The sequence below is a fragment of the Paroedura picta genome, chromosome 2 (assembly GCF_049243985.1).
Source record: "Paroedura picta isolate Pp20150507F chromosome 2, Ppicta_v3.0, whole genome shotgun sequence".
Lineage (NCBI taxonomy): Eukaryota > Metazoa > Chordata > Lepidosauria > Squamata > Gekkonidae > Paroedura > Paroedura picta.
In genome coordinates, this window is record NC_135370.1 from 9,517,670 (window position 1) to 9,536,831 (window position 19,162).

At 47.4% G+C, this 19,162-nt stretch overlaps 1 protein-coding gene across 4 annotated transcripts in view; it reads left to right on the forward strand.

Annotated features, from left to right (window-relative positions):
• The window catches only part of ERBB4 (erb-b2 receptor tyrosine kinase 4), a 918,733-nt gene that overhangs the window by 886,283 nt on the left and 13,288 nt on the right, over positions 1-19,162 (forward strand). For all 4 annotated transcript variants that reach the window (XM_077319331.1, XM_077319333.1, XM_077319330.1 and 1 more), the window contains exon 25: positions 1,254-1,424. In XM_077319331.1, coding sequence (XP_077175446.1) covers positions 1,254-1,424 — 171 coding nt within the window. The remainder of the gene's footprint in view (positions 1-1,253; positions 1,425-19,162) is intronic.

Here is a 19,162-nt window from a genome sequence, read left to right on the forward strand (position 1 = left end):
TTGAGTCCAGGGGCATGTTTGAGACTGACAAAGTTCTTCTGGGGATATGCTTTTGTGGGCATGCAGCAGAATTTAACTTCATTGTTCTTAAAGATGCCCACTGAACTCAAACTAGGGTTGTGCGCTTTGGCGGCCAAAGCACACAACTCTAACTCAAACTTTGTTCTGTTGCTTCAGGCGCACCGGATACCCGCCTGAATCAAGGAAAGATGGAGACATGCTTAGCAATCTCTCGTCCCTTTGGGGAGCCACAAGATTTTTAAAAATCCAGGCTTGATCAGAGTCCATTGCTAGAATAGCATTCTATGGTCAAGAAGGTTGGCAACCGTTTGGGTGGCTGACTTTGGACTGGGCAATGCCTGGAGGCTTCACACACACTGAATAACAATCCACTTGGCAATCAGTCGTAGAGGTAGCTTGAAATGGTATCATTCGCCATGTCTGAAAGCGCCCGAGGTGGGGCTTGGGGAGGGGAGAGTCCTCAGGGGCATACGATATCGTAGTGCCCACATTCATGCTAAGCCATCTTCTCCAGAGGAACTGTTCTCTTTAGAAGGATGATCAGTTAATATTCTAGGAGAGCTCCACTCCTGCACCTGGAAACTGGCAGTGCTAGGGCCATAATTAAACTGGGGGTGGGGGGAATTGGGTATTAGATCAGAACTCTGAGCAAGATTTATCTTAGAAGAATGTGGGACTTGCAGGATCAATCCTGCGGTAACAGTAGGGCTGTAAAAAGCCCTATTATCCCCCTCCCCCGTTTTTGGAGACCAACAAGCTTTGAGTTTGGAAAGCTTCAATCCTGAAATTCTGGTTGGTCCCCAAGGTGCTCCTGGATGTGGATTCCCATGATATGCCCATTGTTTCCCCTACAGAATATAGAGTGCAGCCAGGTACCTTTAAGTCCCCCAGGCACTGCACTTGAAAGCTCATATCTTGAATAAAACTTGGTTGGTCTTAAAGGTTGGACTCAACATTTGTTTTGCTGCTTCAGACCAACATGGCTCCCCACCTGAATCATGTTTCCTTATGGTCATTTCCTTTTTAAAAAAAATGTCTAAAAAGGCTTGCTAAAAATTTTCCATTTGTGTGGAAAGGAGTATTTCATTTGACAGAGGAATATATAAAATGGCTGCATGCCATTGCCTGACATAGGGCAGCCAGGATGGTCAGGTGGAAGGTGGGGGGAGCCTGTGGCCCAGCTGGAAGTTCTTCTGCCGGCTGTTAATTTCCCATTCTCCATCTTTGACCAGGGGGATGACCGCATGAAGCTGCCAAGCCCAAACGACAGCAAGTTCTTCCAAAATCTGCTCGACGAGGGGGACCTGGAAGATATGATGGATGCCGAAGAGTACCTCGTCCCCCAGGCATTTAACATCCCGCCACCCATCTACACCTCCAGGGCGAGAATCGATTCCAACAGGGTAAGAATAGAGAACAGGGAGGGATAAACCTGATGCAAATGGCCCCACAGAATCCTTGATATATTTTGTGTAGAAGGGAGAAGTGTGATGGGACTTGATCAAAAACGCAAGACGGTTTCCCTGCAGAGACCAGATTGCCTATTTCCCAACTAGATTGCAACACAAAAAAGGAAGGTTCACAATAGAATACCAACAGAAAAACAAGGAACCAATCCAAAGCAATATTCTAATAATATATATTCCATTTTAATACAATTTTTTTATGTACAGAAAGAATCAACCATAACGGTTTCTAGATATTTTCCATTTTCAATCATTTCTTCAGCGGTTGAGTCCTCCAATATAAGATTGTGGTAACAATAGTGAAAGTTAGTCAGTGTGGAAAAATCCTACAGTATTTCCTTATATTAGTGTTTTAATAATATCAATAGGCCATTGGCTCAAAGGTATCGGGGAATGTTAGTCAAAGGACATGGTCTACAAACCGTAATGGTTGATTCTTTATGTTTATAAAATTGTATTAAAATTTAATATATATTGCTAGAACAAGAATATTTCCCAGCTAGGGCTTGTGCGGGGGAGGGAGGGAGGGTAGCGTTCTAGTTTTCTGCCCACAATACTTCTTCAAGAGCTAGATGGTGGTTGGACAGGCCACAGACGATATCTCTGCAGGCCTTGGAGAGATTGCCGGGACACATGGGCTTATTTCCTGACACCAGTTCAGGACGCTCTTGCTGTCCTGTCTCTCGAATACATCCTGCTTCTCATGAAAGCTGACTCTGCCTCTGTGTCCACAAACTGTTTTCAGGAAGTAGGTGGGGCCAGCGGGTGCTTTTGCTCAGGAAGGCTTCTGATTGGCCATTGGAAATTTGATCAACTGTATGGATTTTTAGAAACTTTGTTTTGGCAGCAGCTGCCGCCACAGGACAAAGTCTTTCACTGTCTGGCTGAAGCTCAGCTGCGGCCTCCATGTTTTGTCTAGCTCCGCCTTCTGCAGCAGCCATTTTGTAGCAACCACTTTGTGGCGGTGTCCACCAGACTGTGTTAGAATCCAAGAGGCTCAAAAAGAGTAAAGCTGTTTTTGGGCTATGGAAACCGGCATGCTGTGGGATGAGGGATATGGAAGCCCTTCCCCTGTCTCAGCTAAAGTAACCCTGGGATCAATCCGCAGAAAGGTAAGTGTGATGAAAATCCTGTTCCCTTGGGTAGCCAAAGAGGCATGCTTTCTCTGCCAGGGGGGTGGGTGAGCGGCCACAGAGTCCCACCTCACCTGCATGACAGAACGAGGCAAGGATTCTGACCCCAAAGTGGACTGTCATCAGTGTGAGATGGTCGAGAACTGTTCCTGGGTCATAGTCTGTCTTTTGGAACGGGTACCTGTGCAGCAAAGGAAGATGTAAAGAGTTCCTCCTCTTGCATTGGGAGAAAATTGACCATGGAGTAAGAGTTGGGGCTCTTGGGGAACAGACCTTGGATTCAGTGGACTTCATGACCTCTGCTTGGGATGGTACTGCTGAGTGTCCTTTTGAAACAAGAGGAGTAAAGAATACTTGGATGCTGGTTTCCATTTCTCTGGTGCAGAACAGTTGATTGCTCTTGATAGGCCGGCTTTGTCGAAGTGACATTTCTTTATGGAAAGAACAACAAAGTAAGCATCTCTAGATCTTTGCTAAAAGTGATGCCTCTGGGAACAGTTACCCCTCATCAACCTTTGTCCCCCGCTGCTCCCCCCATGTGCTCCCCCCTTCCAGATGCTGTCCCCCTGGTTTGCCAAAAGCGGCATATAAGAACCCTCCTCTTCTTCGGTACTATTGGGGCTCTTTCAGCCTCACCTCCCTCACAGGGTGTTTGTTGTGGGGAGAGGAAAGGGAAGGCGATTGTAAGCCCCTTTGAGATTCCTTCGGGTAGAGAAAAGCGGCATATATGAACCAACTCTTCTTCTTCTTCTTCTTCTTCTTCTTCTTCTTCTTCTTCTTCTTCTTCTTCTTCTTCTTCTTCTTCTTCTTCTTCTTCTTCAGTAATATCAGGGCTCTCTCAGCCTCACCTCCCTCACAGGGTGTCTGTTGTGGGGAGAGGAAAGGGAAGGTGATTGGAAGCCACTTTGAGACTCCTTCAGGCAGTCTCTCTTTCTTCTAATAAACATGGCTTTCTTCTGAATTCAATCACTAGTTGCTGCTGAAGTTTATTCTCTTCTGCAGTGCCATAAGGATTTGAAAGCAAATGCACCTTCTTGTGCCCCTGGCAGGAATGCTAGCCAACTGGATCCAGTTTCCAGCTTCGCTCCTGGAAAGGCTATCAGGGATTACCCTTCCTTGAGCATTTTTATAAGATACTGCCACTTTGGCGTGGGGTGTATCGGGTGCAATCAGACACTGGTCTAAATCAGTAGCAGTCTTCCAGATAAGCTCACAGTTCTCCATTTTAGAAGCAGGGGATATATAAACATAAATGAATTAACGGGTCACTATGTCGCTCCAATTGATGGTTGAAACATGTGCAAGGATCCATCTGCCTCACCGTCATTGTTTGACTTCCCCTTTCCTCTGGGTGACTTAATTTGCACTTGTTTGGTCTAATGAATATGAATATTAAATGGGCCAATCATAATTGGGGCTATTACCATGAATGATGAAAAAACTGAAGGAGCCTAGGCAGTTTATGTTCATTGTTCCTGGGAAATTAAGTTTTATAGGAAAATTTCCATGCTCTTGCTAAAGCAAGCATGGAAGGCTGACAACCAGATAGGATCTGAAACACTTTCCCACCAATTAAACTTTTTGGAAGAACTGGAACATGGCCATCAAGCTATTCTTTACTCAGGTGGCTTAAAACAAACCATAAAAAGCAGAAGCCATTTCCCACTTCCAGCCAGCAGCAGGTCTTGAGGACAAGGTTACCTGGAGAATATTCCTTGAGGTTTGGAGGATGGAGCCTGGGGTGGGTGGGGCTTGGGGAAGAAAAGGACCTCAGTGGAGTGGAGTGTAGGAGAGAGCCAGCATGGTGTAGTAGTTAAGAGTCACAAACTCTAACCTGGAGAACCAGGTTCGATTCCCCACTCATCCTCCACCTGCAGCCTGCTGGGTGACCATGAGAGTTCTCTGATAAGTCTTTCTGCTTCACCTCTGATAAGTCTCTCTGCTTGCAAGGTGTCTGTTGTGGGGAGAGGAAGGGTAGGCAATTGTAAGCCACCTTGAGACTTCTTCAGTTGTGAAAAGTGGAGTATAAAAAACAGCTCTTCTTCTTCTTCCACCCTCCGAAGCAGCCATTTTCTCCAGTGGAACAGATCTCTGTAGCCTGAAGAAAAGTTGTAATTCCAGGTTTCCAGCCATCACCCGGAGGTTGGCAACCTAATTTGGGGGGCCGTCAGTCATGGTCCCTCTGAGAGCCTCTTTGAGTGAGTTGATGGGAGTCCTATTTTGGTTTGGGGGCTCTTGCTGCACTCTGGTTCCAGCCTCATTCCTATTTTCTCTCCAGAGGTGCTCTTTGTGCCTCCTTGGTAGACCCCTTCTAGGTGGTGGGGTGAATGAATGGAGTGAATTCAGGACTGGGTTGGCTTTGGTTCTCCATCTGATATTCTCATGTGTTCAGTTTTCCAGAAAGGGATTCTGGCATTTTGTCACAAATTGGATAAAAGGACCATTGTAGCCCCCCAAATATGCTGAGGCAATAACCATGAACCGGCCAAAGGTCACGCAGAAAGGCAAAAAGATGTTTCTCCCTCTCTGTCCTCTCCCACCCCCACCCTAATCCCCATGTGACCTTTCATTTTTTCATGCTTATCACCTTAGCAAAATAAAATGACTGGTCTGTGCAGAGACCAGTGAAGGTCCCTCTAGTCCGGTATTCCATCTCACATAGAGGCCAGCCAGTGGCCAACCAGTTCTTCTGGAGGGCCAACAATAGGATATAGATGCCAAGGCCTTCAGTATAGCCCTGCTGGATCAGACCAGTGAAGGCCCATCTAGTCCAGCATCCTACTTCACACAATGGCCAACCAATTCCTCTGGAGGGCCAACAATAGAGTGCAGAGTCCAAGGCCTTCATAAGAATATCAGAAGAACCTTGCTGGATCAGACGAATGGTCCATCTAGTCCAGCATTCTGCATTGGCCAACCAGTTCCTCTGGAGGGCCAACAACAGGGCACAGAGGCTGAAGACTTCCCTGAGAAAAGCATCAAAAGAGCCCTGTTGGAGCAGGCCAGTGTCCATAGGAGGTTCTTCAACTCTGAAAAAGCAAACTTGTTTTGAAACAAAGTTTCTTCATTAGAAGTGAAAGTAACTCCACAGAATCATAGTCACAACTGGCTCAATAGACATTGGGTACAGGTTATAGAGGCTTCGAGGGGCTCCCCCTCCCCTGAGTTAAGCTTTCAGCTTAGCCATGAAGCTCACAGTCTAACTCATCTCATAGCCTACTATTCTTAGAATATAGCAGGGCAGACTCCCATACACAGGACTAAACTCTCAGGAAAGTGAGGAATACTAATAAGCAGCAAGTTGGAAGGAACACAATCTCTTCCTCACCTAGATTGCTAGAAAAAGCAAGGGGCTCATTCTCTTCTGGCACTGTGTTTTTCAGGTACTTATTTTCTAGAGGGAACATTCCAAACTCTTCCACTAGGTCATAGAATTTAGTGGTCCGAGTTTCACAGACTTTTACCCCATATAATCTTCAGGTAAACATCTTTGTGGATGAAGGACTAGATATTCTTTTGGCAGGTGGCATTGCTGTATCAGTCTTCTCCAACTTGCTTCCTCGGCCACTGACAGGCCTGATGGCAAGCAAAGATTCACCCTCTCCCCCTCCTCCCGCCCCTCAATCATCTGCTGTTTTCACCAATTATTCGGGGTTTGCTGACAAAGTTCTGTGCATCACATTGGTTGAAGTTGCACATGTGAAGAAAATTAAGACACGGAGCAATTGGGGATCATTGAAGGCACCAAACCAGGCACAGTTCAAAGGAAGTCATAATATGTAGATATGGAGATAACTGGCTGGACATCAAAAGAGTGGGCACTCCTGGGAACTAAGGGACCATAGGGATGAGGGGACACAGGAAGGTAAAAGAAGGGGAGGAGTGAAGGGATGTGTGAGGGGCGCATAGCAGGTACAATAGCAAATAAATTGAACTTGGGGTATCAAACGAGAGCATCCTGGTAACATCAGGGCATGCATTAATGTCTAAGGAAACCTGCTAAATCAATAGAACATACATCATGGCAAAACTACATGGGGGATCCCCTTGTGGGATTCAATTAATGTGGGAAGCTTCTAAGGGAAAACAAGCCAGGCAGATGGGGCCTCTCTCAGATGGGGGGGGGGGAAGGACAGATGGGGGGGAGGCATAACTCTCTAGAGGCAGGGAGGGTTGTAACTTGCTAGAGTCAGTCGACCCAGCTAACCATAACAAACTAACATAGGCATGCACATGGAAACAGAAACAACGTTCCAATAAGCTATTAGACATTGGCCAGACCCAGGGCTCTCCAGGTGAGAAATGGAGACTCCACAATCTTTACAGATCAACGCTTCAACAGTTGCCAACAGGATTTACAATTCAAAAGCAGTCCCCCGGCTGGGCAATTTTCATAGTGGCAACCGTACACAGGATGAGAGAGGGGAAATGCTGGAAACACATACATCAAGACCAAAATAATTTGACAGAACCAACCTGGTTCTGACAGTCCATCCGGTCCAGCATCCTGTCTCGCGCAGCAGCCTCGAGGTTCCTCTGGATGGCCAAGTACAGAACCTAGAGGCCAAGGCCTTCATAAGGAGAAGAGCCCTGCTGTATCAGACCTCTGTATCAGATGGGGGTCCATCTAGTCCAGCATCTTGTCTCCCCAGTGGCCAGCTAGTTTCTCCAGAGGATCAACAACAGGACTGAGAGGCCAAGGCATTCCCTGATGTTGGTTCATAGCTCTGAGATTCAGAGATTTGGTGCCTCCAAATGTATCTCAGCCTCCATGGTTAGTAGACATTGATAGACCTCTCCTCCATGAATCTATAAGGACATAAGAAGAGCCCTACTAGATCAGGCCAGCGGTCCATCTAATGCAACATCCTGTCTCAAACAGTGGCCAACCAGTTCCTCTGGATGGCCAACAACAGGGTAGAGAGGCTGAGGCCTTCCCTGCAGAATCACAAAATCATAGAGTTGGAAGGAGCCATACAGGCCATCTAGTCCAACCACCCACTCAATGCAGGATCAGCCCAAAGCATCCTAAAGCAAGTTGCCTCCTGGCTCTGGGATTAAAGGATGAGTGCCTCTGAATGTGGCAGTTCCCCCAAGCCATCAAGTCTGGTAGCTACTGATAGACTTATCCTCCATGAAGTTATGCCATCCCCTTGTAAAGCTGTTTTTTTTTCCTGAGGCCATCACAACATCCTTTGGTAGGGAATTCCACGTTTCTCTTTAAAGTAGTATTTCCTTTTGCCCGTCGGCTTCATTGGAGGCCCTGCCTTTGGGATGACAGAGAGCAGTTCCCCTTGAGAACATGGCTGCTTTGGAAGATGGGCTCATAAAACTGTACCCTGCTCGTCTCCTTCCCCTCTTCAACCCCGCTCCACCTCCCAAATCTCCCTTAACACCCTCTTGATGGTTACAAAGACCCTGAAGTTGGTTCTGACAATAAGCTGGGGGCTGTTTATGTGAAAAGAGGCTCTTACTCTGGTGGCTAGTTTGTGTGAGCATTGCCCAGCGGAGAGGCCACAATCCTGACTCCATATTGTGAGTCCCCACCCCCCACCCCCTGGAAAACCACATGAAGGGGGCCGAACGAGTACTGCCTATACACTAGAGGGGGTGTTTACGGTGAGCCCCTATACCAGGGGTAGTCAAACTGCGGCCCTCCAGATGTCCATGGACTACAATTCCCATGAGCCCCTGCCAGCATTCGCTGGCAGGGGCTCATGGGAATTGTAGTCCATGGACATCTGGAGGGCCGCAGTTTGACTACCCCTGCCCTATACATTTTAAGCATGGCTCATGGGGGGAAGAAATATTTTGGTCGCACGTAGAAAGACACCCACTTCCTTACTATACACTATCCCCCCCCCCAGATGTATAAAAGGAAACAGAGGCAGGGGGCAGGAGCGAGAATAACGCTCGATTTGAAATGTTAATGATTATTTTCTCTTCAAATCATTTTTATGTAAAGTATCATTATCAGCAGATTCCGAGATTTGTTCTAACTTATCCTGGGGGGAGGGGGGGGGGGAGGAAAAAGAAATCGAAAAGTCCTCTCATCAGGACGGCTATTCTTCCTCGGAGAGGCCAGGAGTGCACAATTACGGGTTTCTTTACCCCCCGCGTAATGAAATGGGGGAGATTATCATCAGCTTTCTATTCAGCGGCCGAGGCCGGCTTTTCTTCCCTCGCTGGCGTGCCTCAGTCCTTCTCCTTTTCAGTCGGGGCTTCTCTCTCTCCGGGCCGACCAGCCCACAGAGAGGGAATGAAACTGCTGGGCCCCAGAAGGAGATGTGCAAGAAATGGAGCTCGAGAGGCTGAGAATATCTTTTGATTACTGTGTCAAATAAAGGGTGGGGGGGGTAGTTAGGGAGGGAGGGAGCCATCGAAATGTTCATCAAGCCTCCTTTGTGTCATCCCCACCGCTGAACGTCTCCCTTCCTAAGCCCTCCCGGCCCCTCGCGAGCATCTTCTGTGTCCTCTGAAGAATGACTCTCACGTCAGGGCTCAGTCTTGTTGGAGGCTCTTGAAGGTGGCTGTTGATTTCTCCCCCCACCTTTCTTGCTCACTCCACCGCATAATCAGTTTCGGAAATGGAAGAGCGCAGGAATGGGTTTGAGGTGGTTTTCTTTTTACAAATCGGAGCTGTATAAATGTTTGTGAGGGCCCAGGGCCGGAGAATAGGCTCAGGGTGGTGGATCCTGGAGCAGGGAGCCAGCAGGCCTGTTCTGCACACAAGATAATGCATTTTCGTTGCACTTTAGAAGTAGATTTTCCTGTTCCGCACAGGGAAATCCAGCTGCCAAAGCACATTGAAAGTGCACTATCCTGTGCGTGCAGAATGGGCCCTGGCTAGAGCTGCACCTTCTAATCTGGAGAGCTGGGTGTGATTCCCCCCCATCCGCCTCCACGTGCAGCCAGCTGGGTGACTTTGGGACAGTCACAGCTCCCTAAAGGCTGTTCTCACAGAGCAATTCAGTCAGAGCACTCTTAGTCCCACCTCCCTCATAGAGGGGCTGTTGTAGGGAGGGGAAAAGGAATGTGTTTATAAGCTGCTTTGGGACTCTATCAGGGAGTAAAAAGCAGGGTGTAAAAGCCAGCTCTTCTTCTGACAGATTGTGAGTCGGTGGGAAGGAAGGGATGTGCCAGTGTTTGTGTCAAGTGCCATGTCAATTTTTCCAGGTTCCTCCTGGAACAAGGTTCTGAGTTCCAACTCAGTCCCCCCCCCCCCCACCATCTTCATTTGCTTTGTTTCTCTAACTGTCGACCTCCAGATGTTTATGTTGGTGAATGCAGGCAGGGGCTCAAGGGAATTGTAGTCCATGGACATCTGGAGGGCCACAGTTCCCACCCCCCTTCCTCTAATGTGCCCTGGCTCCATTTGAAGTTCTGCTCTAGTCGGTGTTCTGCTAAGGTTATCTGTAGCCTTTGAAGAGTTGTCAAACATCCCAACTCTCTGGGGAAGAGCAGCTGGGAAGGAATCTGGGAGACTGCCAGTCTTGTAGTTTCACACCTCTGCTGATCAAACGGTGGATTCTGTAAGAACCAACTTTCCCGTGTTCTGGTGGGGGGAGGGGGCCTAACTCGGTAAAACCCTGTACCTTGTCTTTTCCAATAACCCTGCTCTCTGTGCAGCTTAAAGAAGATACTTGCTCAGTTTTAATCCCAATAAAGACTGACTTTGCTACGGACTAACTGTCATGGTCTCAGCTTTGTCATGGCAGGGGGTCACCTCTGAGCTGCACTGCTGGGTCCTGACAATTTGAACAAGACCATTCTTCCCCCCATTAACCCATATAACTCAGCTGGACTCCTGGGCATTAGAGCAGCAGCAGAACGGGGCTCGGGGTTTCTCCTACCTTCATCAGCAAGGGCCAGCTCTCCCAGTGGACTCAGGATCAGCAACAGAAACTAGTACTGGTGCTATTCTGCACACAATAGATAATGCACTTTCAATGCACTTTCGAAGTAGATTTTCCTGTTCTGCACAGGGAAATCCAGCTGCCAAAGCACATTGAAAGTGCATTATCTTATGTGTGCAGAATGGGCCCTGGAGTGCAAGGGATGCCTGGGGTTGCTGACGTCTGAAGACTCAGCCCCTTTCCCCAGGGAATAATCAGATTGCACCGGAGATTCTCCTGGCAGTACAACTATGGCATGGCAGCCTGCCTTTTGTATGGGTAGCCTGGGACACCAATTTTGATTCCCCGCTCTGCCTTGCTTCTGTGGGATCAGCCTGCAGGATTTGGAGTCAAACAACTTGAAGTCCTAAGGGAGGAAACGCGTTGAGAAGTTTCCCCCCAGCCCAGCTGCATGGGCTCTTTCTGCGAGCAGCAGAAGCGAAAGAAGGGGAAGCCCCTCAAACTTATTCCTGGAGTGTAGCTTTGTCAATGAGAAAAACTTGCCCATTATTTCTTTCACACAAACAGCTCACGCAGAAAGGGCTTTTTCCTCCAACGTTATTCATGCATTCTGTTTTGCAGCGCCGTCTCAGTTTTTCTTTTGCCAAAGGGGAAAAAAATGCCTTGTTTGGATGAAGACTGAAATATGCTTCGTGTCGGTTCTTTCTCCAAATCAAGAGGGAGGCTGTGCTTTTTTGCTCCCTGTTCAGGAGAAAACAACCGGGGTCCTCCTGGGAAGGCAGGAGCGTTCCCGGGGAGAGCATCTTCCAATCTGAATTTCATTTCGGTTAGATCTGTTGTAAATACCAGACATGTTTGCTCTGAGCTGACGGGACAGCTTGGCATTGTCTTTTCTCTCTGCCGTCCCGCTAGGGGATTGGCAGCATATTCCAGAGATCCCCTTGCATAATGCAGCTGCCCCTGATTTCATGTTGGCCTCGCGCCGAGCTCTCCCTTTTGACACAGTGTGGCAGCTGCGCGTGGTCGGCCGATGCGGTTCCTTGGCTTTTCCCTGAGACTGACAGACTTCCGGTCTCAGCAGCATCTGTGGATTAGAGCTGAAACAAAGAGGCTCCGGCCCAGAATTTTGGAATTTGTGAAAGCAGGCGTGACACAGCGGCAGGGGAATGGGAGCAATACATTACCGAAGGCTCCGTGCTCAGGAGCCGGACTCCCCAAATGCCGGTTTAGGGACGAGACAAAAAGGGAATATGAGATTTCCATTTGGTGCCCGAAGGCCTTTCTTGGACTTCTGTGAATGTAATTGTCAGCTCAGAGCTGGGAAATTCCTGGACAGATGAAGCTATGGTTTGGGGGTATGGATGCCAATCTCCAGGTGGGACCTGGAGATCCCCTGGAATGGACCTCCAGTCAACAGATATTGGTTCCCCTGGAGAAAATGGCTGCTTTGGAGGTGGATTCCATAGCATTAGACTCCACTGAGGTCCCTCCCTATCCCAAATCCCGCCCACTCCTGGCTCCACTGCTAAAGTTTCCAGGTATTTCCCAACCCAGAGCTGGCAACCCTAGCTTTGGGAGTGAGGGATCTCCATGGGGTATAATGTCACCATCCAAAGAAGCCCCTTTCCCCAGGAGCACTGATCTCTCTCATCTGGGAATCAACTGTATTTCTGGGAGATCTCCAGGTCCCACTTGGAGGCTGGGTGTCCTATGAATCCTGGCTTTCATTTAAAACCAGCAAACAGCCCCCCACCTACCCTCCCAGTAGTGGAAGCAACGATGTAGGAGGCCACATGAGCATATCTGCATGATTTGGGAGCATCAGTTTATAGAAGACATGACTACATCTTAGTCCTCTACTGGGGAGGGACTGGGGCTCAGTGGCAGAGCACCTGCTTGGTCCACAGAAGGTCCCAGCATCTCTGATCTCAAAGGGAGTAGGCAGGAATTTATAGGAGACATTGGAGAGCCACTGCCAGTATGTGTAGACAATTCTGACTGTGATGACCCACTGGGCTGATCCAGTGTGTTGGGTGTGTGTGTATTCATATCCACGTGAGACAATATCATCTGGGAAGGCCTCAGACAGAAGCCAAAGAGGAGGAGGGCTAGGCACTGAAACCCTGTTCATGAGTAAACTCCCTGTCCTCGATTGCAGACTGCTAGCTGGGCTCAGCTGGAGCTTTGCGTGGCTCTGTGGTCTGTGACAGACCAGAGAGGGGGGACCCAGCTGCCGGCGCTTCATTGCTCCCCACCCTTGCCAATCACTTTTATTTCATTTATTTAAAACATGCCTCCGTTGCCTTGCCCCCATGGTCCCCAAGCCAGGGCACACAAAAACATTCAGACATTTGAACCAGTAAAATTGAGGTTTACAGTTAGCAAACTGTTCAGTAAAGGTACATAAACAAGCCATATCAGATCCAGGGAGGGGCTCAGTAACACCACGCAAAACAAAAAACTCTTCACCAGCTGGTAGGAGACAGTGATGCTCTTTATTATTAGTTGGGGCGGGGGAGGCAAGGGAGAGGGTTTCTGGAGTTCTGGACCTCCTTGTGGACTTCCTGATGGCTCCTGGGTTTTGGCAACAGTGACACAGAGTGTTTGTTTGTTTATTAGAATTATAGAGTTGGAAGAGACCTCCAAGATCATCAAGTCCAACTTCCTGCACAATACAGGAACTCACAACTACCTGCCCACCCATAGTGACCCTAATTTCATGCACAAGTGATCCCTCCACCAAATATCTCCAGAATCTAGCCTGGCCTGGAGGAAATTCAGTTTGTAGCCCATCACTCCCACACAGTGGCTTGTGGTGGGTAACATCCATACTCCACAACAAAATTCCCATAAAACAGTCATAAAGCCAGATAAACATCCTCCCCATGACAGCGATAAAATAGACTCCCTCCCCGCAGTTGGACTGGATGGTCCACTGGCCTGATCCAACATGGCTTCTCATATGTTCTTCTGTCTGGGGGCAGTGATGGTTTGTCTTCTTGGGGCTTGAAGGGTAACAGTGGGAGGTCTTCTGGAGTCCTGGCATGCCTGGTGGTCCTCCTGATGGCCCCGTAGTATTTGCCACTGTATGACACAAAGTGTTGGACTAGATGTGCCAGTGGCTTGATCCCACATGGATGCACTTATGTTCTTCTGTCTGGGACGGTAATGGTCTATATTCAGCGAAACAGTGGGAGTTTCTGGAGTTCTGGCCTGACTGACATCCTGATGGCATCTGGGTTTTGACCCCCTGAGTTTTGGACTGATGGCAAGTTAATGGGGAGCCTGTGGACTTCTGCCACTCAAAGCAGACCTGGATGATAGAATCATTACTGAGTGAGACAGTCACTGATAAGGACAGGTCTCTTGACCCCAGGCATTAAAAAGAAAAACTAACAGTAGGCTAGATGCTTCACTTTTATTGGTCAAATATCACTCAATGAACCATATGAAGGATTTCACATTGAGCAAAAACGTTTAAAATGAAATGGAGGGGCAGCTAATTAAAACTATATATTGTCATCTCGTCAGGGGGCTTTGCAATAACGCCTCTCAACACAAATTCTGGGGTTGTCCAGAAAATCACAAAGAAGGACCTTCTCAATGCAGGTGGACTTCACTGCTTCAGGAAATAGTGGTGTCTTCAGGCATAGCCACAAGGTATAGAGGGAACATTCTGCTTGGGGTAGTAATGCTCTGTGTTCTTGGTGCTTGGGGGGGGCAAGACTGGGGGGGGGCAAGTCTGGAGTTTTGACCCTGCTAATGGATCTCCTGATGGACCCTAGATTTTGACCCCCAGAGTGTTGGACTGGATGGGCTATTGGTCTGATCCACCATGGCTTCTCTTATGTTCTTATTTCTGGGGCCATGATGTTCTGTTTTCTTGGAGGAGAAGAGTGGGAGGGCTCCTGGAGTTCTGACCCCACTAGTAGACCTCCTGCTGGCCCCTGAGATTTGGCCACTGTGTGATGCAGACTGTTGGACTGGATGGGCCATTGGCCTGATCCAACACAGCTTCTCTTGTGTTCTTATATTCTAGACATGGAGTCATTCAAGACCCCCAATATCGGCCCATTGCCTCCATCCAAATCTCTCATACACTGTTCTGTTCTCTCTATTGTAATCCCTGGAACAATCAGCCCCTAGACAGTGGTGACTCTTTTGCATTCAGCTACATTACAAATGTGAAATATCCAGCTGTTACCCTTTTTTAATCAGCTCTAAGATCAAATGGTGGTACCCAGTGTTTTTGCCAGCCAGTTTGCATTGAATTTGAAATGTCGGCTATTTCAACTTTGCCAGTGCGCCAAGCAGGATCGAATTCTATGAGCTGTTTCCCTCTTGCTCCCCTTCCAAGCCATAATCTTCCAGCAGTGAAAATTTACTCCTCCTCCCCCCCTCCCCACTTACACACACCAATAAAGTGGGGATAAATGAACGGAATTTGGTTTTCATCTTAATCACAAAAAGGTATTTTTAAAGCTTGCTAAATTATGACATCACATGGTAATTAGAAAGCAATTTAAAGTCATTTAAAGAACAATTATGTTGCATTCGCTTCCCTGCTAATTGGCGCTTCAGCTGTTTCCTGGCATCCTCTAAGAACTCAGAATAGTGACTGTGGTCCTTTTTATCATTGCATGGCAAAACCAAAATAGAAGTGACGCTTTAAACGGCTCAAACATCATTAGAGATTAAAGTGCCTTGCTTGAGTATTTTATTTACAGGAAGAACAATAGGGATTTTTTTAATGGGATCACGATGAGTCAAGACTGTCAAGACTGCCATTGATAGACTTTATCCTCCATGAATCTGTAAGAATATTAGAAGAGCTCTGCTGAATAAGACCAGTGGTCCATCCATTCCAGCATCCTAAGATCAAAGAATCATAGTGTTGGAAGGGACCTTCAGGGTCAGCTAGTCCAACCCCCTGCACAATGTAGGAACTGACAACTACTTGCCCAACCACAGTGACTCCAATTTCATGACCAAGTGATCCCTTCACCAAAAATCTCCAAATCTAGGCTGGCCGGGAGGAAATTCACCTGCCATCCCACAGTAGCCATTCCTTGGGTAGGCAAGGAAGGGCCACAAAAGACAAACGCTGGAACATCCCTTCCTGCCCACCCACTCACAATCTGCAATGGAGAGACCCATCTAGCTAGCAGGTGGCGTGTGAGCAGCCGTTTCATCGTTGCCACGCTCCCCCCAAGTGAAAAAAGAAATCCACCCCCCCCTGCACGGGCACGATTTTCAGCCGAAAATAAAGGGAAAAATAAAGGGAAAATAAACCAGCAAATGGGGCTGTGTGGTGCTTGGTGACTTAAAACAGCTCTGGGGAGGGACTGCAGCCGGGGAAGCCTTGCTGGGTAAACGAAGGCTCACCGGTGCGTTGATCTCCGCTTGCTCCGAGAAAAAAAAATGGTGATCGCTTCGCCGGAAGATCAGAAGAGAGAGCCAGGGCGAGGGACTTTGCAGAAACTGCAACAATGGTAACGCACAGAACTTTTCTGCTAGTGTTGCAGATTGGTTGCAAGAGTGTAGCGCTTTCCGGAGGGTGAATCCACTTTTTGGGATTTCCCTGAAAGTGCTACAACGAAGCACTTTTTGCGGATCGGTTTCAGGAGTGTGGCAGATTGTCTACGATGTTGTGCATAACCACATTTTTGTAGCGATTTCAATTTGCCACACTCCTGCTACAATGAATCTGTGCGGAATGGACCTTGGTCTCCAAGTCTCTCACCATCTTTGTAGTCCTCCTCTGGACACACTCCAGTTTGTCTCCATCTTTCTTCAGTTGTAGTGCTCAAAACTGAATACAGTACTCCAAGTGAGGTCTAACCAGAGTGGAGTAAAGTGGTAACATCACCTCATGTGATCTGGGCACCATACTTCTTTTAATACAGCCCCAAATCCTGTTTGCCTTTTTAGTCACCAAGTCACATTGCTGACTCATGTTCAGTGTATTGTCTATTAAGACCCCCAGATCCTTTTCACACATACTACTGCCAAGACAAGTCTCACCTGTCCTTTAGTGATGCATTTGATTTTTCCTACCTAAATGCGGAACTTTAAATTTTTTAGTATTAAAATTCATTTTATTCATTTTAGCTCAGTTTTCCAGTCTGTCAAAATCATCCTATTCTGTTTTCCGGGTGTGTTTGCTACCCCTCCCAGTTTAGTATCATCTGCAAATTTAATAAGCACCCCCTCTATTCCTTCATCAAAATCATTAATGAATATGGGAGATCCGTGAGGCACTCCACTCATCACTCCTCTCCAAGAAAATGACGAACCATTTGCAAGCACCATTTGGGTTTGATATGTGAACAAGTTCTCGATCCACCTAACAGTAATAGGATCCATACTGCATTTTACCAACTTGCCAATAAGAATATCATGCAGAGCCTTATCAAAAACCTTATTGAAATCAAGGTAAACAATGTCTACAGCATTTCTCTGATCTAGCAAGGTAGTAACTTTCTCCCCCAAAAAAGAGAGATGGTTTTACATGACTTGTTCTTAAGAAAGCTGTGCTGACTCTTGTAATTACAACCATCTGCTCTAGCTACTCAAGGACTGATTGTTTGATGATTTGTTCTACAATTTTGCCAGCTATAGATTTCAAGCTGATGGATCAGTAGTCACCTGGATCCTCCTTTTCCCCTTCTTGAAGATAGGGACAACATTTGCCTGCCTCCTGTCTTCTGGCACTTCACCTATTCTCCAGGAGTTGTCAAAAATAATGGAGAGAGGATCAAAAATTACGTCTGCAAGTTCTCTTAGTACCTTTGGGTGCAATTCATCCAGAGGATTTGGTTTCATTTAAAGAAATTAGGTGTTTATGGACTACCCATAGTTTATGGACTGTGATCCTAGGCCACAACTCCCATCGCTCATCACATGAAATGATTTTGCCATCCTGTCTCACATCAGTTCTTTTGGAGGTCCAACAACAGGGTATAGTGGCCAAGGCCTTTCCCAGATGTTGCCTGCTGGCTCTGGGATTCTGAGGTCAATACCTATGAACGGAGGTTCCCCTCAGTCACCATGGATAATAATTTTTGATAGACTGCTCCTCCATGAACAGTAGAAGTGCCTTGCCAGATCAGACCAGTGGTCCAACTAGTCCAGCATCCTGTCCCACACAGTGGCCAGATAGTTCATGTGGTGGCCCAACAACAGGACATAGTGTCTGAGACCACAACCTTCCCCTGATATTGTCTCCTGGCACAGAGATTCAGAGGTTGACTACCTCTGAACAGGGAAGTTCCCCCCATTTTCCATAACTAGTAGCCACTGAAGAAGTGAGCAGTGATTCATGAAAGCTCCTCCCCTGCCACAAATCTTGTTGGACTTTAAGATGTCCCTAGTCTCTTGTTCTTTTCTTCTTCTACGGTCAAATTAACAGAGTTTCTCAGCTTGATATGGTAGCCACTGATAGATGTATCCTCCATTCATTTATTAAAACACTCTTTAAAAATAAGAAGCCTGGAAGCTGGCAGGAGATCAAATTTCTGTAAGAACTTGTGGGGAGAAAGATAAAACCAGGCAAGGGAAGAGTTCTTTCCTCCCTGGCACATCTCTAGGGACAAAATTAAGAGAGTGCAGAGGATGACCAGGGTCTGGGGACCAAGCCCTATGAGGAAAGGCTTAGGGACTTGTGAAGTTTAGCCTGGAGAGGAGGAGGTTGAAAGGAGATATGGTGGCTCTCTTTAAGTATTTGAACGGTTGTGACTTGGAGGAGGGTAGGGAAAGGTTTCTGTAAACAGAAGAGGATAGGACCCAGAGTAATGTCTTTAAACTGCATGTAGACCCGTACCATCTAGATATGGGGGGGGGGGTGGCTGCCTAAGGAGGTGACCTCCGCACTGGTGGTCTTTAAGCAGCGGCTGGACAGTTAATTATCCTGGATACTTTAGGCTGATGCTGCACTGAGCAGGGGGTGGGACTAGATGTCCTGTATGTATTTGATTCTGTGATCCTATTGTTTTTGTTGATTCCCACCTCTTCTTCCTCCATGGCTGAGGCAGTTCCTTGCTGTCTAAACACACAGAAACACAACCTTCCCCTCTAACTTAGCCTACGTAATGGAAATAACATTTGGAGAGAAAGAGGCTCCTAAGAAGGAAGTACCTGTTTCTTAATAAGCAAGCGATAGTCAAGTATATGTACATCAGCCATCCTTGGCAAGACAGGCTCAGCTTCACAAACTGCACTGCAATCCCAACTCCAAATCTAGGCAGCAGTAGAACAGAATCAGTTGGAAGACAGCCGGAAAGTCCACAATGGTCCCCTGCTATGAAGCCATCCAGTGAAGGGCCTTCCTTTTCCAAGTGCTTTGTGCAAATTAGCAGGCCTGGCTGCATCTGATTTGAACCTAAGAAGCACCCTTAGGCCCGCCTAGTCTGGCATTCTAGGAAGCCCAAGAGCAGGAGGACTCCAACCACCACCATGTTTGGTTACACCCGTCTCTCAGAGAGTGAGAGAGAGCAAATAAAAACAGTCTCTCCACTTAAGTTCCCGGAAGAAACAGGAACAACAAGAAGAGCTTTTTTTGTTCCCTGCTTTTCACTTCCCAAAGAAGTCTCCAAGCGGCTTACAATTGCCTACCCTTCCCTCCCCGCAACAGACTCCCTGTGAGTTAGGTGGCACTGAGAGAGCTCTGAGAGAACTGAGACTGGCC